The 16,620-nt window shown below is 41.7% G+C and overlaps 2 protein-coding genes across 4 annotated transcripts in view; one reads left to right on the plus strand and one right to left on the minus strand.

Annotated features, from left to right (window-relative positions):
• Positions 1-2,130: 2,130 nt before the first annotated feature.
• Positions 2,131-12,973, plus strand: styk1b (serine/threonine/tyrosine kinase 1b; the record flags this gene model as incomplete). Of its 2 annotated transcripts, XR_013962541.1 has the most annotated exons (11): positions 2,131-2,185; positions 5,131-5,316; positions 6,335-6,500; positions 6,899-7,071; positions 7,570-7,751; positions 8,467-8,541; positions 9,183-9,388; positions 9,973-10,013; positions 10,338-10,434; positions 10,995-11,241; positions 11,734-12,973. XR_013962541.1 is itself a non-coding variant. In XM_080737813.1 (10 exons), 10 exons carry the CDS (start codon positions 2,131-2,133, stop codon positions 11,185-11,187), a joined length of 1,374 nt encoding a protein of 457 aa, XP_080593939.1. In that variant the 3' UTR covers positions 11,188-11,271. The 2 variants fall into 2 exon arrangements, 1 of the variants encoding a protein (XP_080593939.1); XM_080737813.1 differs by lacking the exon at positions 11,734-12,973 and having other exon boundaries at positions 10,995-11,271.
• Positions 12,974-13,824: 851 nt separating this feature from the next.
• phc1 (polyhomeotic homolog 1) overlaps positions 13,825-16,620 on the minus strand; it is a 29,903-nt gene continuing 27,107 nt past the window's right edge. The window contains exons 13-14 of one of the 2 annotated variants that reach the window (XM_080737713.1): positions 15,857-16,103; positions 13,825-15,190 (exon numbers count right to left, since the gene is read on the minus strand). In XM_080737713.1, coding sequence (XP_080593839.1) covers positions 15,039-15,190; positions 15,857-16,103 — 399 coding nt within the window. In that variant the 3' untranslated portion in view covers positions 13,825-15,038. Of the gene's footprint in view, positions 15,646-15,856; positions 16,104-16,620 lie in introns of both variants that reach the window. The other variant, XM_080737714.1, reaches the window with a different exon arrangement.

Here is a 16,620-nt window from a genome sequence, read left to right on the forward strand (position 1 = left end):
GCAGACTTAATTGAGGAGGAAGTGGAAAGGGAAAGAATAGGGATTGGGCCGCAGGTGGAGTGGGCGGAGTTGAGGCAACACTGAAGCTGTAACTTAGACAAACAGAATACAACAGTTGTCTCCCCTGAGCCGTGCAAATCACCCGAGAGACAGAGAGAGAGAGAGAGAGAAACAGGTGACAATGGAAGATTGAGGAAAAGAGCTACACCTGGACTAAACACAGCCTTTACCGGGGACGATGTGTGAGACTGTATGAGTAACAGCATGATCACTGGCAGATGAATTCATTAACATAATTGACCGGATTCAAGATTTTCTGTCTACAGATATAAGACACAAGAAAAAAGAGAGGTAAGATCAGCACATGTTGTTTTTCTAGATAATACATAAGCCTATATCATTTCAATGTACTACACCAGTGGTTCTCAAACTTTTTAATTTCAGTTTCCCACTTTGCAAACCACTGTACTATACTTTGTGGCTATAAGTGAATGTGGATGAAGAGTAAAAAGTCTTTAGCTGTACTTTCTAGGTTTTCATTGTAATACGTGTAGCTCTCAATTTGGGTGTCTTTCTATTTAATGCTCAGGCATTAAATGGAAAGCTCAGGCGATGTGTACAGTAGGCTATGCTCTTGGATTAGACAGTTCTTAGTCCATGCGTGACAGCGTGTCTTTATACATTGTGTGTAGGAGTGTAAATAGGTGTTTGCCCTTTGGGTGGATAACAATATCCTCGCTGGAGCAAAAATGCTGATGGACAGGTTGAGAGAATGCACACAGGTCATTATGAGAGGAGTGCAGCTGGAAACACACACACACACCCATCGGCCATCGCTGTCTTTACTGTTGATACAATATCAAGCCATGCACATCATCCATCCACCAGTTTGACAGGTGTGTCATCGCTTAGCTTTTGTGGCAGGCTGTCAGTGAGCGATTTAAGACCTCAGCAGGCAGTACTAGGTATATCCTCCTTAATGTTTTAATGTGCTCAGTATCTGTTTAAAAGGGAAAGCGATAAGACTATCTTGTCTAAGGCGAGTGTGGGTTTTTAATTATGAGTTCCGGAAAGGGAGGAATGAAGGAAGGAAGAAAGAAAGGAGGAAGATAGATTGGGTTTGTACACGTGAGTTAGTGAGAGAATGTCTGATAGGTTCCAGTTACACTTTGGCTCTCTTTGGATTGCAGACACCACCTTCTACTGATTAATAATGGAACTCATGTTACCATCACACCGCTGCTCTCGACTGAGAGTCAAGGCCATTCAAAACCATCTCCACACTTAATCCCATCATTAGCTATCGTCACGACTACGCAGCCAAATCTGGAGTGCTAATTTAAACGTGAAAGTGTAAGAAAATGGCCCTGTCTTTTAGATTAGGTACACTTAATACAGTGAAACTGAAATAGGCACCCAGCTGAGCACTTGAACGGTATCCTACTGTGCACGGGACCGTACCTATGTTCCCCAGGTTCTATGTTCCCCACTTTCTTACCACCTAAACCTACCCCTAACTCTAACCATAACCTCACTAAAACTAATGCTGTGAGGTGGGGAACATAGAGAGGGGAACATAGAACCTGGGGAACATAGGGTGGACTCCCTGTGCACAGTGGCTATAACACCCAAAGACACACTGAAGGAACATGTGAGATATTACCTTTAAAAATCCTTATGGCCACAAGCACACTACTTCATAAACAGGTTATAGGACATTTATAAAATACAAAGATAGGATAGGACACCAATTCATTTGAGTTTAGAGCTTTCCACAGCAGATTAACCCTGTTTTATACTTAAATGTTCTCAACATGTTGCATGAGCTTGTTGATTTGCCATTCTTTTGGCATAGGACACCGTCGTATGACGGAATATAGAGGGTATGTGCGTGACATCATCATCATACCCGGAAGTTATTCAAGATAGCCTACTGAGTGGCAAAAAAATACTTTCTGGCCTTGACAGCCCATACATTAAACTACGTGAAACTCACTTTGCTACTCACTTTTTGCCACTCGATATCCCATTCACTATATGCATGCATGCGCATACCCTCTATAGATACTGTATAAATTAGGCCTGGGTTCTCACTGTCATGGGCTCACATCTCTCTCACCATCTGACAGGATGACGTCCATGTCTGAGGCAGACTTCCGCTGCAAGCAGGGAGATACCATCTGTGGTGAGTTATCTGTCTGCATGTTGGACCTTGAGGAATATGTACCAATGTTACTGTATATTATGATGTTGCCTGCTGGTCATTTGACTACTGTCTGTGACTACTGTATGATTAATTTTCATTGAAATCCTTCCTAGCTCTTGTGTTTTTTTAATCTTTTTTTCAATATACAGGATCAAATAATTCCTAGGTGCAATGTAGCTCCTGAATTGGGCTACATTGAATAGGCCTATATGCACATTCAAGGTTTCCTCTGAAAGTGTCAAAATTTTGTCTGCCTAAATCAGTAATTTAAATAGACTAAAGTAATTTATTTTGCCTTAAAAGTTCAGAGATCGGGCGCCCGCTGGCCTGGTGGTCAAGGCGCATACCACATACTAGGCTATGATGCCTGTTGGCGTCGCCGGTTCGATTCCCGATCCGGACGACCTTTGCCGCATGTCATTCCCCATCTCTCTCCCCATTTCCTGTCAGTCTACTATCCTATCAAATAAAGGCATAAAAAGCCCTAAAAAAAACAAATCTTAAAAGTTCAGAGATCATTATTCAACATAAGAAAAACCTCATACAGCACAAAGTAGATATGAACATTTCTACACAATTTAGTTATCTGAGGTTGCGCTCCAGAAAGACTCTGACCAGAAAGATGGTGTTAGTATATGTCATTAAGAGGTAAAGAACGTTTTACATTTTGGTAAATTTCACAATATTATGGAACTGGCCAATTATGAAAACTTTATACTTCCTCATACAGCCACGTCACTCTCGTTCTTTTTGGAGAGTAGACGCACAGCTTCTTAATCCCTTAAAGTCGGCCATACCAGCCCTGAGGAAAAAGGATAGTCATTTTGTATTTTAAAACAAAATGCCAGACGCCAGAGGGTTTTAAAGTCACTACAGTTCTCCTACAGTGCTCCTCTTGGAGGCATGACTGATACAGACTGTTGTACATGCATGTGCAGAACTTGACACCAGAGCGCCCTTTTCACACTCTTTCACTGGAGATGGGGAGCTTCCCTGTACTTCCTTAAAATCTGGGCTTGGCTGTGTCACCAATCCTGTGAACCTACAGTATCATGGTCCAATATGCAAATTAACCACTTGCTGAAATCTGAATTAAGTAGAAAGAGTAGATGCGCTTTTTTGGGGAAACCATTTTAAACTAAATATGAATCATACTAGAGTACTTTTACATAATCAAAAATGTGTCTAGAGGGGACTTAGAACAACAACAAAAAACTGAAAAGACGAGGATAGTGCTATGTAAAGTCATTCTCTCAGGAATATTACATTGCCTGTAGCAATACGCAGTGAAAGGATTCACCACACAATGAAATGACTAAAGGCCCATTCCCACTGGGCCAGATAAACAGATAAAAAAATATCTGTCACAGATATTTTTTATCTGTATCTTACCATCCACTTGAATGGAGACAGATATGTTTTAATCTGTTTATCTGGCCCAGTGGGAATGAGCCTTTAAAGTATGGAGTAATACATATTTAAAAGCTAAATCATACTTATTCAGTGTGCAGTGTATTTTCTTTTTTATTCCACCAGCTTCCTTCATTTGAGAACTGCAGAGTGGGTAAAGGAGGAACAGGAGAACTAGTTTTTGTCTAGCTGCTGTAGGCATTCCCTGTTGAACAATGACTTGCAAAAAATGTACATACTGTGCAATGTTTAAAGGGAGTAAATAGGGAGAAATTTGTGTTTACATCACTCTAATTATGTGGACATGTACCCCAGGCCACCTCTGAAAGTGGCCCGAGCGATGAGGACGCAAGACATCTTGAGGTTGAGGACCATTTGATTGCGTTGACATCGGTGTTCAATCCTGTCCTTTTGTGGCCAGATAATGCAGGACACATTTTAATGTCAAGTCTGACTCCCCCACCCCCACCCTTACACACTTGCGAGGACCTTCAGATTGTTTCCATTGACCCATATTCCCCAACCCAAACCATAATGTACTTTTAATTCTAAACCTAAGCCTTTACGTACGCTGTTGCGTAAGTGAGGAATGGCAAAAAGTCCTGATATTTCCACCATTGTGAGGGTGTGTGATCTTTGTAAATATAGCAGTAGCCTACACAAAGACACTTGCAGACACTCAGACTCAAGGATTGTGAAAGACGGACACCGGCCCAGTAGCAGACTCTTTGTGACAATGTGGACAAGCAAGTGTCTGAGGTTTCTCAGAGCCTGGGGCTCAAGGCTCATGCGGGAACGGTTGTTTCCTCGTGGCTGTCAGAGCCCTGAATGAGGACAATGACAAGAAAACAAAACAGCAAACCCATAAAACAATAATAGTGTACTTGATGTACCGTGTTTAGATGTGCTGTAAGTGTACATACCTTACTGCACGTCATACTGTAAATCTGATACTAACACCCCCCCACTCCCCCAATCCTCAACATTCCGTGTGTCTGACATGTAATGTTTAACTTTATTTAAAGTATTCTGTTCTATTTTTATCGTGTCTGTATTGTTGTTGTTGGCACAGTGTGTCTTAAAGCAGTGGTTCTCAAAGTGGATTCCAGGGACTGTGGGTTCCTTTAGGGAGGTCCAAATTGACCCATACAAGTCTGTAACTCTGACAGCGTACAAATGGAACCAAATGAACCCTAACTGGTTCATTTGGTTCCATTTGTACACTGTCAGAGTTAAGGGGAGACCTTGAAATATGAAAGTTTTAGAAACGCTGTCTTAAAGAACACGTCACACCAATATTTAGCTTCTTGTACCTGTATGAGAGAGTCACAAATAAACGCTCTTGATTCTTGATTCACACTTTGCAAGTCATTTGTCATTCTGGATAAACAGGACAAACAGCGGCAAGGCCCTTCTTTTAGAGGACAAGTCTGCAACAACTGCTCTCAGCTGAACTCTCACATAACTCAGCCGAGTGCCATTTCCTCATATCTCTCTCTGCTCTGTCTCTACAGAGATCCGTTTGTATGAGCAGGAGGTGATCGTGGTGCCAGTGTTCCTGCTGGCCTCTTTCCTGGTCACCCTGGTCTTCATCCTTCTGCTGCGCTTCTGCCCAGAGAAGGTGGACCGCATCCGACCACAGGCCTCCGGGACCTCCTTTAGACCCCAGCGTGTCAGGAGGGTGCTGCAAGGCATCGATGGTAAGACACATGTGCTTTTATAATGTGCAGGAAAGGAGCAGGCCTGGAATTTCTTCATTTTAGGGGCAAGGTCACTTGGCCTTTGGTGTTGTCCATTTTTTGAGGGCACAAAGGCCAAATGTCAGGGCAGGAAGGCCATAAAATAAAACAAGATTTTAGTCCATTGAAATAATTCTTTGAATCTAAGGGTTAAGGATGATAACCTAATCTGCAGTGAAATAGATAAATGATGGTATTTACAATCTGATGAATCCATGCTCAGCCCTGCACCAATCAAAGTCACTGGATTGGTTTAAGATTTCCGAATCTCAACAAAAAACACTGGTGTCTACATGACAAGAAAGAGACACCGGTGTCTACTGTCTACATATTGACAATACAGACAGAGGAGAAAGTGGTACTGTCAGCTGGGGCATTAAGGCCACTGTGACCTCAGGTCATGCCATTGGTTTGAGTGTCACAAGGCCAAACTGAAGGGCAACAACGGCCATAGCCTTCATGGCCTCCATGAAATTACTGGCCTGGAAAGGACTGTGCAAGAATACAACGCAGCTTTGTATCAAAAAATGGTCCTTGAGCAAGACACTGAGGGACTGGTACCTTGCAAGCATGGTTCACTGCCTTTACAGTCAGTGTGTGGATGTGTGAATATAACGCACATTGTAACATGCTTCGATTAAAGGCACGATACAAATGCAGACCATCTTTTTATATTTTCTCATAAATAACGTTGTAATCCCTGCTTTTAGATGAGTGTGCCGTAAATAAATTATTATTAACAGTTGAGATACATAATGCATGTTGATGTTGTGTAGTGAACTACACACTCAGGAGTTTGCATGGAGGTGTGTGGGCGGAGATGTTTGGTATCCGTCAGCCCATCCTTGCGCTAATATCTTTATTTATCCTGCTGATTGCCCTGGTGTATTGTGATGTTAATACTGGCACCGATTAATCCCCTCACGCCCATATCTCAACACCCTCCCCCCACCCCCATTCTCTCTCTCTCTCTCCTCAGCTCCGGCCGGTCTCAATGTCCTGGAGGGTGAGGCCATAGCCCTGGACATGCCCAGCACCTACTCCACGTTCACCCCACCCCAGCATGCCTACTCGTCCAGGAGCCTCTCTGTGGCTGTGGGCGCGCCCTGCCTCGCGTCGGCCAACAACGCCCCGCCGCCTCTCAAGTAGGCCTGTCACAATTATTACATAAACGTCTAACTGCAATTATTTGTCATCGTCATAATTGTTTCCATGTTGAAAAAATGTCATATAGTTTCAAACATTTTCAAAAATATTGGAAATAGCAGATCTACAAGCTCACAACTTGTGAGCTTGTAGATCGGCTATTTCCACTATCATGTTTTCTTTAAAGTATATAGTTGTCAAAAATGTCAGTAATTTCTTTGTATATTTAGGTTATGTGTCATATCTGCCAATGTGCAACTTGAAAGCCTAAAAAAGCCAAACAGAAATGTAATTGTCAACGACAAAAAAACACAATTAAATCATTAAACACAATTATTTGAGTGACAATTAATCGTCCTGTAAAATGTCATAATAATGGTGACGTCTCTACTCCCAGGCCTGTGTTCAACCCGGTGGTCCAGCCCAGGGAGCTGCCGCGCCAGCGGCTGCCTGAGTCCTTCAACCTGGTCACCCCGCTGCCCTGCGCCTTCTCCCTGCGCACCGACTCGGTGGTCTCCCTCTACAGGGCCCGCATGGAGAGCAGGAACGTGGTGCTCCGCGTGCTCAACGGTGAGGGAAACGACACAAAGGTTCACCCCAAAAACAGCTGGTGTTCGGGTCGTATTGTAGGGCGCTGGTTCTCAGTGTGGGGGGTTTAGGGACCCCCAGGAGTCCTCAGCTTAATGACTGATAGGAACTAAAGGGACCCTTGCGGTTCTGTAACTCCCGAGAGTACTAATGGGTCCATTTGGTTCCATGTGATGTTGATGTTATGTATGTTATATTTTTCATCATTATTCATCATGCTTCTTTTACTGACACATCTCTGTATGAATGTATGGCAGCTGGAGCTGTTGAACAGAAGGAATGTCCTTCAAGATTAATAAAGTATATACTGTATCTACTATCTGTCTGTCTGTCTGTCTGTCTGTCTGTCTGTCTGTCTGTCTGTCTGTCTGTCTGTCTGTCTATCCACTAAGTGGATGTGCTATTCTAGTTCTGGATAACTAACGATAGATCTACAACATCTCAAACAAGGTTCTCATTGTTTTGTTTTTTCCTCCTCAGACACTGCGGACGCCACAGAAAGACACAGCTTCCTGGGCTTTGCGTCCTTCCTGGCCCAGCTGGGACCTCATCCCTTCCTGCCAGAGCTGCTGGGGGTGGTCTCTCTGCGAGCCCCCCTGGTCACCGTGGTGGAGGAGCTGGAGAACAGAGACCTGCTCAGCTTTCTGTGGCGATGTCGACAGGTAGGGACAGGGGCGTCACAAGGGGGGGAAAAGTGTGACTGAGTTACTAGGGCCCAAGGTGGAGGGGCCTTAATTATTATTATTATTCCGCATGAAAAGCAGTATATCTGCTATTTTTCAATAGTTAAAGCACAAAATAATGCATAATAATGTGTTCCCAGTCTAAATGGGTTAAACCCCCTCTCCCTATGAAGAACATTCATGGGGGGCCCGCAGTGAATCCTTGTACCCAGGGCCCAGAATTTGGTGCACCCCTGGGTAGGGACTAGGGAGTTTGTTTGACCCCGGAAAGAAATACAAACTGACACTGCCTCAATCTGTGTGTTGGCTGCTCACTCCTAGTCTAGTGAGACCATTAACATTATTAATCTGTAACGCTTTCTGAGGTTGTAGACCGACTGTTTTCAGCAAAGACCTTTGGCATAGAGAGGGACTTAGTTTAGAGCCCTGGTTAACAAAGTATACACAGTATTATGGTTTAAGAAGTGGTCAACATAATTTTACTCTTTTATCATTTACTTCTCATCTACTTCTCATCTTTGCACTTACACTTAATGTACGGCATGTTGTATTGCATTCTAATGTACAAAATGTGTAAAATATTAAAAATAAAAGAATAATGTAATTGACTGATGGTGAATAATAAGCTAGTATCCTATTGTATGATAGGGTGCAGATGAAGTTGTGTGTTGATGGTATTCTTTTTCTTTCCCAGGACCACGTAGAGCCTGTGTGTGAGATGACAGAGAAACTGATATTTACCATGGCCAAGCAGGTGGCTTCAGCACTGGTCAGTATGCTAATGTCTGCTGGATGTCTCTATGCCTGAACGTTTGACTTTCAAATCACTGCAAGCTCCCATAAATCACCCTGTCAACCACAGGAACCCTTTTCATTTTACTATGCTGACATTTCCATTCATATTTTTGAACATGTGCAGCCCTGTACACAAACGTTGCCTGCACCACTGTATGTAAATCGTTAAATACACGAACAGACTGAACACTAAGCAAAACTTGCAGTTCTACAAGCTCACAACGCATTTTGTTGTGACATGTTGCGAGCTTGTAGATCAGCTATTTCCGGTGAAAATATTCGGTGTAGAGGAAAAAAGGAGGGACACAAGTCAGCAAAGTATTTGGGTTTAAGTGGTTAAATCGGATCATTTGAGTCGGTGTCAGTTATAACATGGTGCATTTATATCACATAACTCTATTATTTGATTGATGAGGAAAGATAACGTTCCTCACTGAGACAGGAATTCAAGAGTTCCATTCCCAAATGCTATAAATCTATTTCCCCTGACATCAATTTGTCAATGTCTAAATGTTCACTGTCTCTAAAAATGACACACTTTTGTCAACCAAGGACCAACAGAAGCGTGTCGACCAGTTCCTAAGATGTTGTCTGCCCTTCTTGTTGCCAAATTAGGAGTTCCTCCACAGCAAGGATCTTCTCCATGGCAACGTCTGTGCTCACAGCGTATTGGTCAGTAAGGAGTGCACGGCCAAGCTGTGGGGCCTGGAGGCGGTGTTCGCCAGGAAGAACCCGGGAGCCACTAAGAGTGAAGACCGCGTGAAGAAATGGCAGGCACCCGAGATACTGGTGAAGAGACCTGCCACTCAGAGCAGTGACATGTAAGTAATGACCCCACGCTGTGTGTTATAATAGACGAAACGCTCTGCGAACATTGCAGATCTACAAGCTCACAGCAAGTTAGGTTGTAGCGCATTTTGAGCTTGTAGATCGTCTATTTATGGCAAAGAGATTTGGTGTAGTAGGAAAAGATGTGGGGCTAGTGATAGAACCCTGATGTACACCCAACAAAGTATACGGGGTACAAGTATGTATCCGCTAGTATTCTTAGTAAATTCCTCCCCTCCAATACAGATTTAGTAAACCTGAAATGTATACATTTATATACAGAGATGGTGATTCACTTCCTTACTTAATCGCCAATTCAGCCAGGACCTTCCCCCTGCGGCTCCTCTTACACTTTGTTCCTTTTGTGCTTTTTACAAAGCTGTTTCACTAAAGAACAACACAAAGGAGAGTTAACGGACCACTCTCTCCTCATTCAAAGATTCAGATCTATCACAAAACTGCCCGTAGAGAAGTCGCTATTGTTAAAATATTATATATGCATAATAAACAGCATTTGCTGTATGAAAGGCATGCTTCCATCCTCATTCACTAATTGTTTCTGTGTGTCTCTTTGTAGCTGGTCTTTTGGAATCTTGCTGTATGAAATGGCAACCCTTGGTAAGTTGACTTTAAGGGACTGTAAAACGAAGTAGGCTGGGTGACAATGATATGTGTCTATACAAGAATCCAATCGCATAGTTTGCAGTATTTCATGGAATTGAATTGAAATTGATTGTCTGAAACGGACCCAGACACTGTAGAACTTGCTGCTGCATGTGTGTGATCAAATTCTTCTGAAAGTACATCCTGTCTTCCAAGATTTCAGGAGTGCATGTAGTGGTCTGCTTGTATAATAAATGATCATCCTTTAAAAAGAATCCATCCATACACAAGACTCTTATAATTGTGACACTCACCTGTCTACCTCCTCATCCTTTCCAGGGGAAGCTCCATTTGCTGAAATCCCTGTTAAAGAACTTCTACAGTTCCACCAAAGGGGAAAAACGCTGAAAAGGCCTCCTCACTCCTCCAATACACTGTAAGTATCTGCTGCGAGTTACTCTGTATTACAGGTGTATTAACGGGTAATCTCTCGAGAACAGACTCTGATGCTACGCAACAGATGAAAATGAAATTGAAAAGGAAAAAAACAGAGTGGGCGTTCCCTTTTATTTGACGATGGTTAGCCAGATTGATTAACGGGTAATATAGTAAAACCTAATGTTGCCTGGCTATTTGAGGGTGCTGCGTTTGCGTCCATGAAAGGTGTTGGCTGTGAACGTTTTGTTAGAAGACAGGGTTTTTAACGGCTGCCGCTCATTTTGACAGCAATTTTTTATTTAGTTTTAGTCCTAGTCTTTTGACTAAAATTCTGTTTATATTTCAGTCATTCTTTTTTGTTTCAGTCTAGTTTTAGTTGACTAAATACCATACGATTTTAGTCTACTAAATCTACAGTTGATTTAGCTGACTAAAATGTATCTTGCCGGGCCTTGATGGCCTTGAAATGCCTGATTTATACTCAGCTGTGTGCTGAAAATGGTCATAGTTTTAGTCGACAAAATCAACACCGCTCATCCTCATCATCCTCTCTCTTAGATACTCCATCATCAAGTCCTGCTGCCACTGGAAGGAGCAGGATCGACCATCGCTAGCGGAGCTGAGCCGCAAGATTCAGTCAGGAGAGAAAAGTGCCAACGACAAAGTCATCAGAGTGCCAGAGCCAATGAACATTGAGCGCTACCTAAAGGAAGCCGGTTATGGGGAAGCGAACAGTTATACCGTCTTCTGAGCAAGGAAAACAAACAAAAAAATTACTGCAACAAACATGCACTATTATGTTAAAGTGATCCCTGGCTAATACGACAAATATGCCTTAATACATTATAATAGTCCTCTATAACTACAATGTAAAATTAAAAACACCTTAAATATTTTATTTCTCCTAGAAATAACGAATCTTTCACTCAATAGGGGAAATGCCTGACGCAAGTTGATGATGTCATAAATGTTATGTGTGATCTATCCCTATGGAATTTACGGCATACATGTGCAAAAAACACATTTGAAATATTGATTTGATGCTCATATTAACCATAGGAAATATTAAGTTCGTTTTTATTTTCACATGCATGCCATAAATTCCATAGGGATAGATCACACATGACATTTATGACATCATCAACTTGCGACAGGCATTTCCCCTGTTGAGTGAAAGATTAGCTATTTCTAGAAGAAATAAAATATTTAAGGTGTTTTTAATTTTACTTTGCAGTTATAGAGGACAATTATAATGTATTAAGGCATATTTGTCGTATTAGCCAGGGATCACTTTAAGGTGACAAATGCTCCCAAGTAGCACCTTGAAAACACATCGTCTTTTAAACACTTTGTGTTTTATGAACACTTAGGGCGTTTTGGTCCTAGAATTTGTCCTGTCCTCTCGTTTTGTTCTTCGGTTTAAGGCCTGGGTCGTATAATATGAGTGTGAAGAACTCATTTGTGGTATACTTCATGGAAAGGTTGTTTACTTTTGGAAACTGTTAAATCTGTTAATTGGAAATGAGGAAAACCTCAATTTGTCATGTTTTTGGTCAGTAGTAGCCTTGAGTCCAGTGGTTCTCAAGCAACACTGGTCCTGGATAACCCAGACTGCTGCTAGTTTCCTATACGAGTGGTTCTCAACCTGTGAGTTGAGACCCCAGATTCGGGGGGTCCCCCAGATGACAGTGAAGTGACAATTTAAGGACTTCTAAGACCTTTTTTATACCTAAAAAAAAGATTCCATTAAGTCCATTACTGCTAAAAAAAAGGAACCAACAAACTATATTGTAAAAACGTGTCCAAATTTACAATTTGGTCTAAAGACATTGGTCAAAATTGTCAAATTATATAAGAAAGAAGCAATTGTTAAAATCTACAAGTCAAGCTCACAACGCCTCGCAATCTGCTATTTTCACTATTTATCTGTGGAACCGAGTCAAAGTAAATTGAACGCCTCAACTCCAACATTCCAAAGTGCTTATCATGGTGGGGGGTCCCCAGGGTTCTATACTACCAGGTGTTTACCTGGTGCCCTGAATTTGAATGATTCCTCAATTGCACAGCTAGAATGAACAGCAGCAGTACTCTTCTTCTTGGGTTTACAGGAGGTTGGAAGTCACACAGTGCTTGTCAATACTTCTCTCTGTGACGGTGGATTATTTTTATACAGTCAAAGCCGTGGAGTTGGATGAGACTTAAGATAAGTAAACTTGATCAACACACCTTGTAGTTGTTTATCATACAGTGTATCAGTGGTGTGTTCTAGGTTTTCTTTTCGGAGGGATACGATAATCATTCCCTGCACGACATGATGCGCGTGGTCCTGGTCATGCGCTAGCATGTTTTGAATGGATGAAATGGTTAGTAGAGGGGCTACGGCTTTTTTCTAAGAATTCTGCACGTACTACGTTTATAGTCTAACACGGTACACACCACTGCTGTGTATATAGTTATGAAGGTTTACAAATCTGGTTTACAACCTGTAGCCAATGTATAATAAGATATGTAATATATATAACTTCAGAATCTCAAAGTTTTTATGATTTTTCTGTTGGCATGAATTAAGTACACAAAGAGCACATATTTGGGTTTGTTAAATGCATGTATTACTAAAGGTTATAACTGTGATATGTCAGTTTTGGTGAATTTAATATGTTACTGTGCCATTCTGTTGCACAAACTCAAATGTGAATAAATTATAAATATGTCGCAAATTGTCCTGTTGTGATTTTACACGCAATTTCTCAACATTGGGTCCGGGGACCACCAGGGGTCCAAATGGATCCTTACAGATCTGCAACTGTTGTGTGTAAAATGGAACCAAATGGACCTGGGCCATTTTACACTCTCAAGAGTGTAGATTGGAGTCCCAGTCAGGGATTTTAATCCTTTAAGACCTGAAAAATACCTAAAAAAGTATTCTATATCAGTGGTGCTCAAACCTTTTAATGTCAAGGACCCCTAGAATTATATTTGACCGGACGCCCCATCTCAAAATAGTGTTCCAGGGACGCTGAGAAAGAAAGATTTGAGTTACAAACGTTCGATTTAAAAAAAAAAGATATTCAAAGATTTGCAAAAAGTTGGGTTATTTTTTCAAAATAGCAGCGGCTGTGAGCTTGTATAACTACTATTTTTATAGTTAAAGCATAAAATATTGGTTAAAGTGGTTAAAATCTAGAGTGACACAGATGGGATCCAGGTTCCATGGGAGAATCAAATGGGGGCCAGTGGCATAATGCATTATCAATTTGGGGGTCCTTGAAGTGAAAAGGTTTGAGAATCACTGCTTTTATACACAAGTGAATAAAACCAAAGAAGCACTCGGGCAATAATAAGGTATGGTTTATTGATACTGCATAAAAGGTAGACAGAGCATTCCCCATTGATCCCCTGAGAGAGCAAACCCAGGAATACCCATCTTCAGGTAGTTAAGTCGAATAAAGCTACTGAAACACTACGTTGTCCTATCCGTGAAAAACTGCCCTCTGAAAAATAACTTTGATAGTAGTACAACAGGAAAAGAACGATACAAAAGGAAATATATAACCGTCGAAATACAAGAATAAAGAGAAAACCAGGCTTTTTGAGTGTCCTTTCATCTATATGATTGGAGCCTAGGTTTGTTTGAACGTCTCCTAAAAAGCTAAAACGTTGTTACGTAAATACAAAACTGAAATGGAATGGAATCCAAATCATAACACAAGAGTTAAAGCACCGTTTGAGATACAGTAAAAAGGCAACATTTCTTTCTTTTTTTAAAACCCTATAGAAGAACTGTCCTAGCTAGCAGAACTAACGCCGATTAGCGCAGGTCTTGCACCAACAGTACATTCACCCTTCTATTTACCAAATTTAAAAAGTGATTTTACAGAAAACCGTTCTTTGTATTTAGATTTTTTTAAATTATTCTTCCGTTCGTAGAGGAGCAAATGTGAACCGCTGAGCTGGTGATGGAGTCCAAGTGCATTGAGAAGACAAATACTTTACCGTCATAATTGATCTCCCTACCACTTCATGGATAATAATCGGTACCAAGAATTCAAATTCTGTACTTCTGCCTCAACCGAGAAGCTCTCGGCAATACTCCCGGGGTCAAAAGTGACATTGGAAGAGTTAGGGTAAGGAACAGCCCTCCAAGTCCCTGTTACACTGCTGAGTACAGGGACGAGTGTATACATAGATAATGTGTCTACTGACAATGACAGACAAGACAAATCATTCACTAATTCCCTCTACAGACATGGATACTTCATTAGACAGACTATTAGACCGAAGACTCACTCACACTTTAACCAACAGTCCACACTTTTGCACATTCAACATCCAGAAAGAAGAGACAAAAGAATAAAAAAAAAAAAGAATCCACCATTTCTCCTCCTCCTCTGTCTGGACATACATTCATCTTTATATCCTGTATTACGGATGATTGATAGGGCACTACTGTAACACGACCTCCACCCTCCCAATGGTTCTCAATCCTCTGTTGTTCTGTATCGAGGGGAGGGGCAGGTCTGATTCCAAAGTTCCAGTTTGAAGTCACAAAAGAAGAAGAAGAGCCCTCCCGTTGTCTTTCCTCTGCGGGGTTGATGGCCAACCTCATTCTCGTAGGCTGTTGATGGAGGCACAGATCTTCAGAGCGGGGCCCAGCTTGATGTTCATGGTGGAGATGAGGTGGTCCTCTCGCAGCAGCATCAAGGCCTGGCCGTCGATCTCCTGGGACAGGAACTGGGCCGCCAGCTCCTCACAGCCTGGGTACACACACGGAGATGTAAGTTATGTATAAGTTCTTCATGAGTGTTTCAAAGGGCCTACAGGTCTCACATAAATGTCTTCTAAATCACTGGTTCTCAAACATTTTCATGTCAAGGACCCCCAAAATTACATGTATTTGGCCCCCATCTCAAAATATGTTGTTCCAGGGACCAGCCAGAAGCAAATATTTGAGTTAAAAATGTTCGCTTTTAAAAAGACTTGCACACAAAAAAATAAATCCTGATTTTTCAAAATTAGCAGATCTACAAGCCCGAGTGCCGTGCTGTGAGCTTGTAGATCTGCTATTTTTCAATAGTTAAAGCATTAAATAATTCTAGGCCTAAATGGGTTAACAAAGGAAACAAACAACTCCCTCTTTTCCTTAGACCCTCAATCGAGCGAAGAGAAACATGATGGGAAAGGGAATTCTCAGGATTCTCAGGAAGCGTCACTAAAGAGGGGACCCCAATTTATCATTAAAGTATTTGAATAGGTTCAAAACGTTCCTTCGTGTATTTTCTCACAATAAAATAGAACATTAATAATGATATCCAAAAATCATCCAGAATATAATTTGAGTCATAACCGGCGTGTAGTCCTAAAACACACATTTAGCCAGAGGAACATTGTTCTGCCAAGAGGAAGATCTGCGCTCCACTGACCTTGAAGTGAAGAGATGAACCTGCACACTTCTTCCACATTCCACTGAGCAGGGCTGCCGGGAAGGAAGCCGGCGCCATCCAATGGCAGGCCGGTAGGGGCGGGGCTGTCGGACTGAGGCCCGTTGTGGGCGGGTCTGGGGCAGGAGACGGAGGAGCTTGGGGAGAGCGAAGGAGAGTCATCTTCCTCGTCCTCATCCTCCTCCGCGTCACTAGACACGTCCTCAGAACGACTCGACTCAGAACGACACTAGAGAAAGAGACAGGCAGGGTTTTAAAAAAAGAAAAATCATTTTTGGATCATATCTGCCCCATTTAAACTCCACCAGTCAACAACAATTTAGTTATTTTGTATTCCAATCTCAGACAGAAACCTCTGTACAATCCTTCCAGGTTTTCACCATGTCATTCCTCTAACTTTTGGTGTAATCCAAGTAAAAGGTTTTGTCTTTGCCATGCAAAGTGCACTGGTACACACAGGTTAACTTAAAGAGGCAGTGACACAGTCAGGATAGCCAATACATAAAATTATCATCAATCCATTGTAGTTCTAACATCCCTGAGACAGCTGTGTAGTAGAGATAGGCTAGGATAAGCTCAAATATAACATTGTTGTAGTTTGTGTAGTAGGATAAGTACAAGCAACATGTTTTGAGTTAACATTTCTCTCATTGATACCTTTTACAATACATAAACCCAATGTTGGTAGAATAAAGACAATTCTCCATAGACCAAAGAACGTTGTTCATATACTTTATTGATACCAA

The sequence above is a fragment of the Nannobrachium achirus genome (assembly GCF_963921795.1).
Source record: "Nannobrachium achirus genome assembly, chromosome: 2".
NCBI classification, from domain to species: Eukaryota; Metazoa; Chordata; class Actinopteri; order Myctophiformes; family Myctophidae; genus Nannobrachium; species Nannobrachium achirus.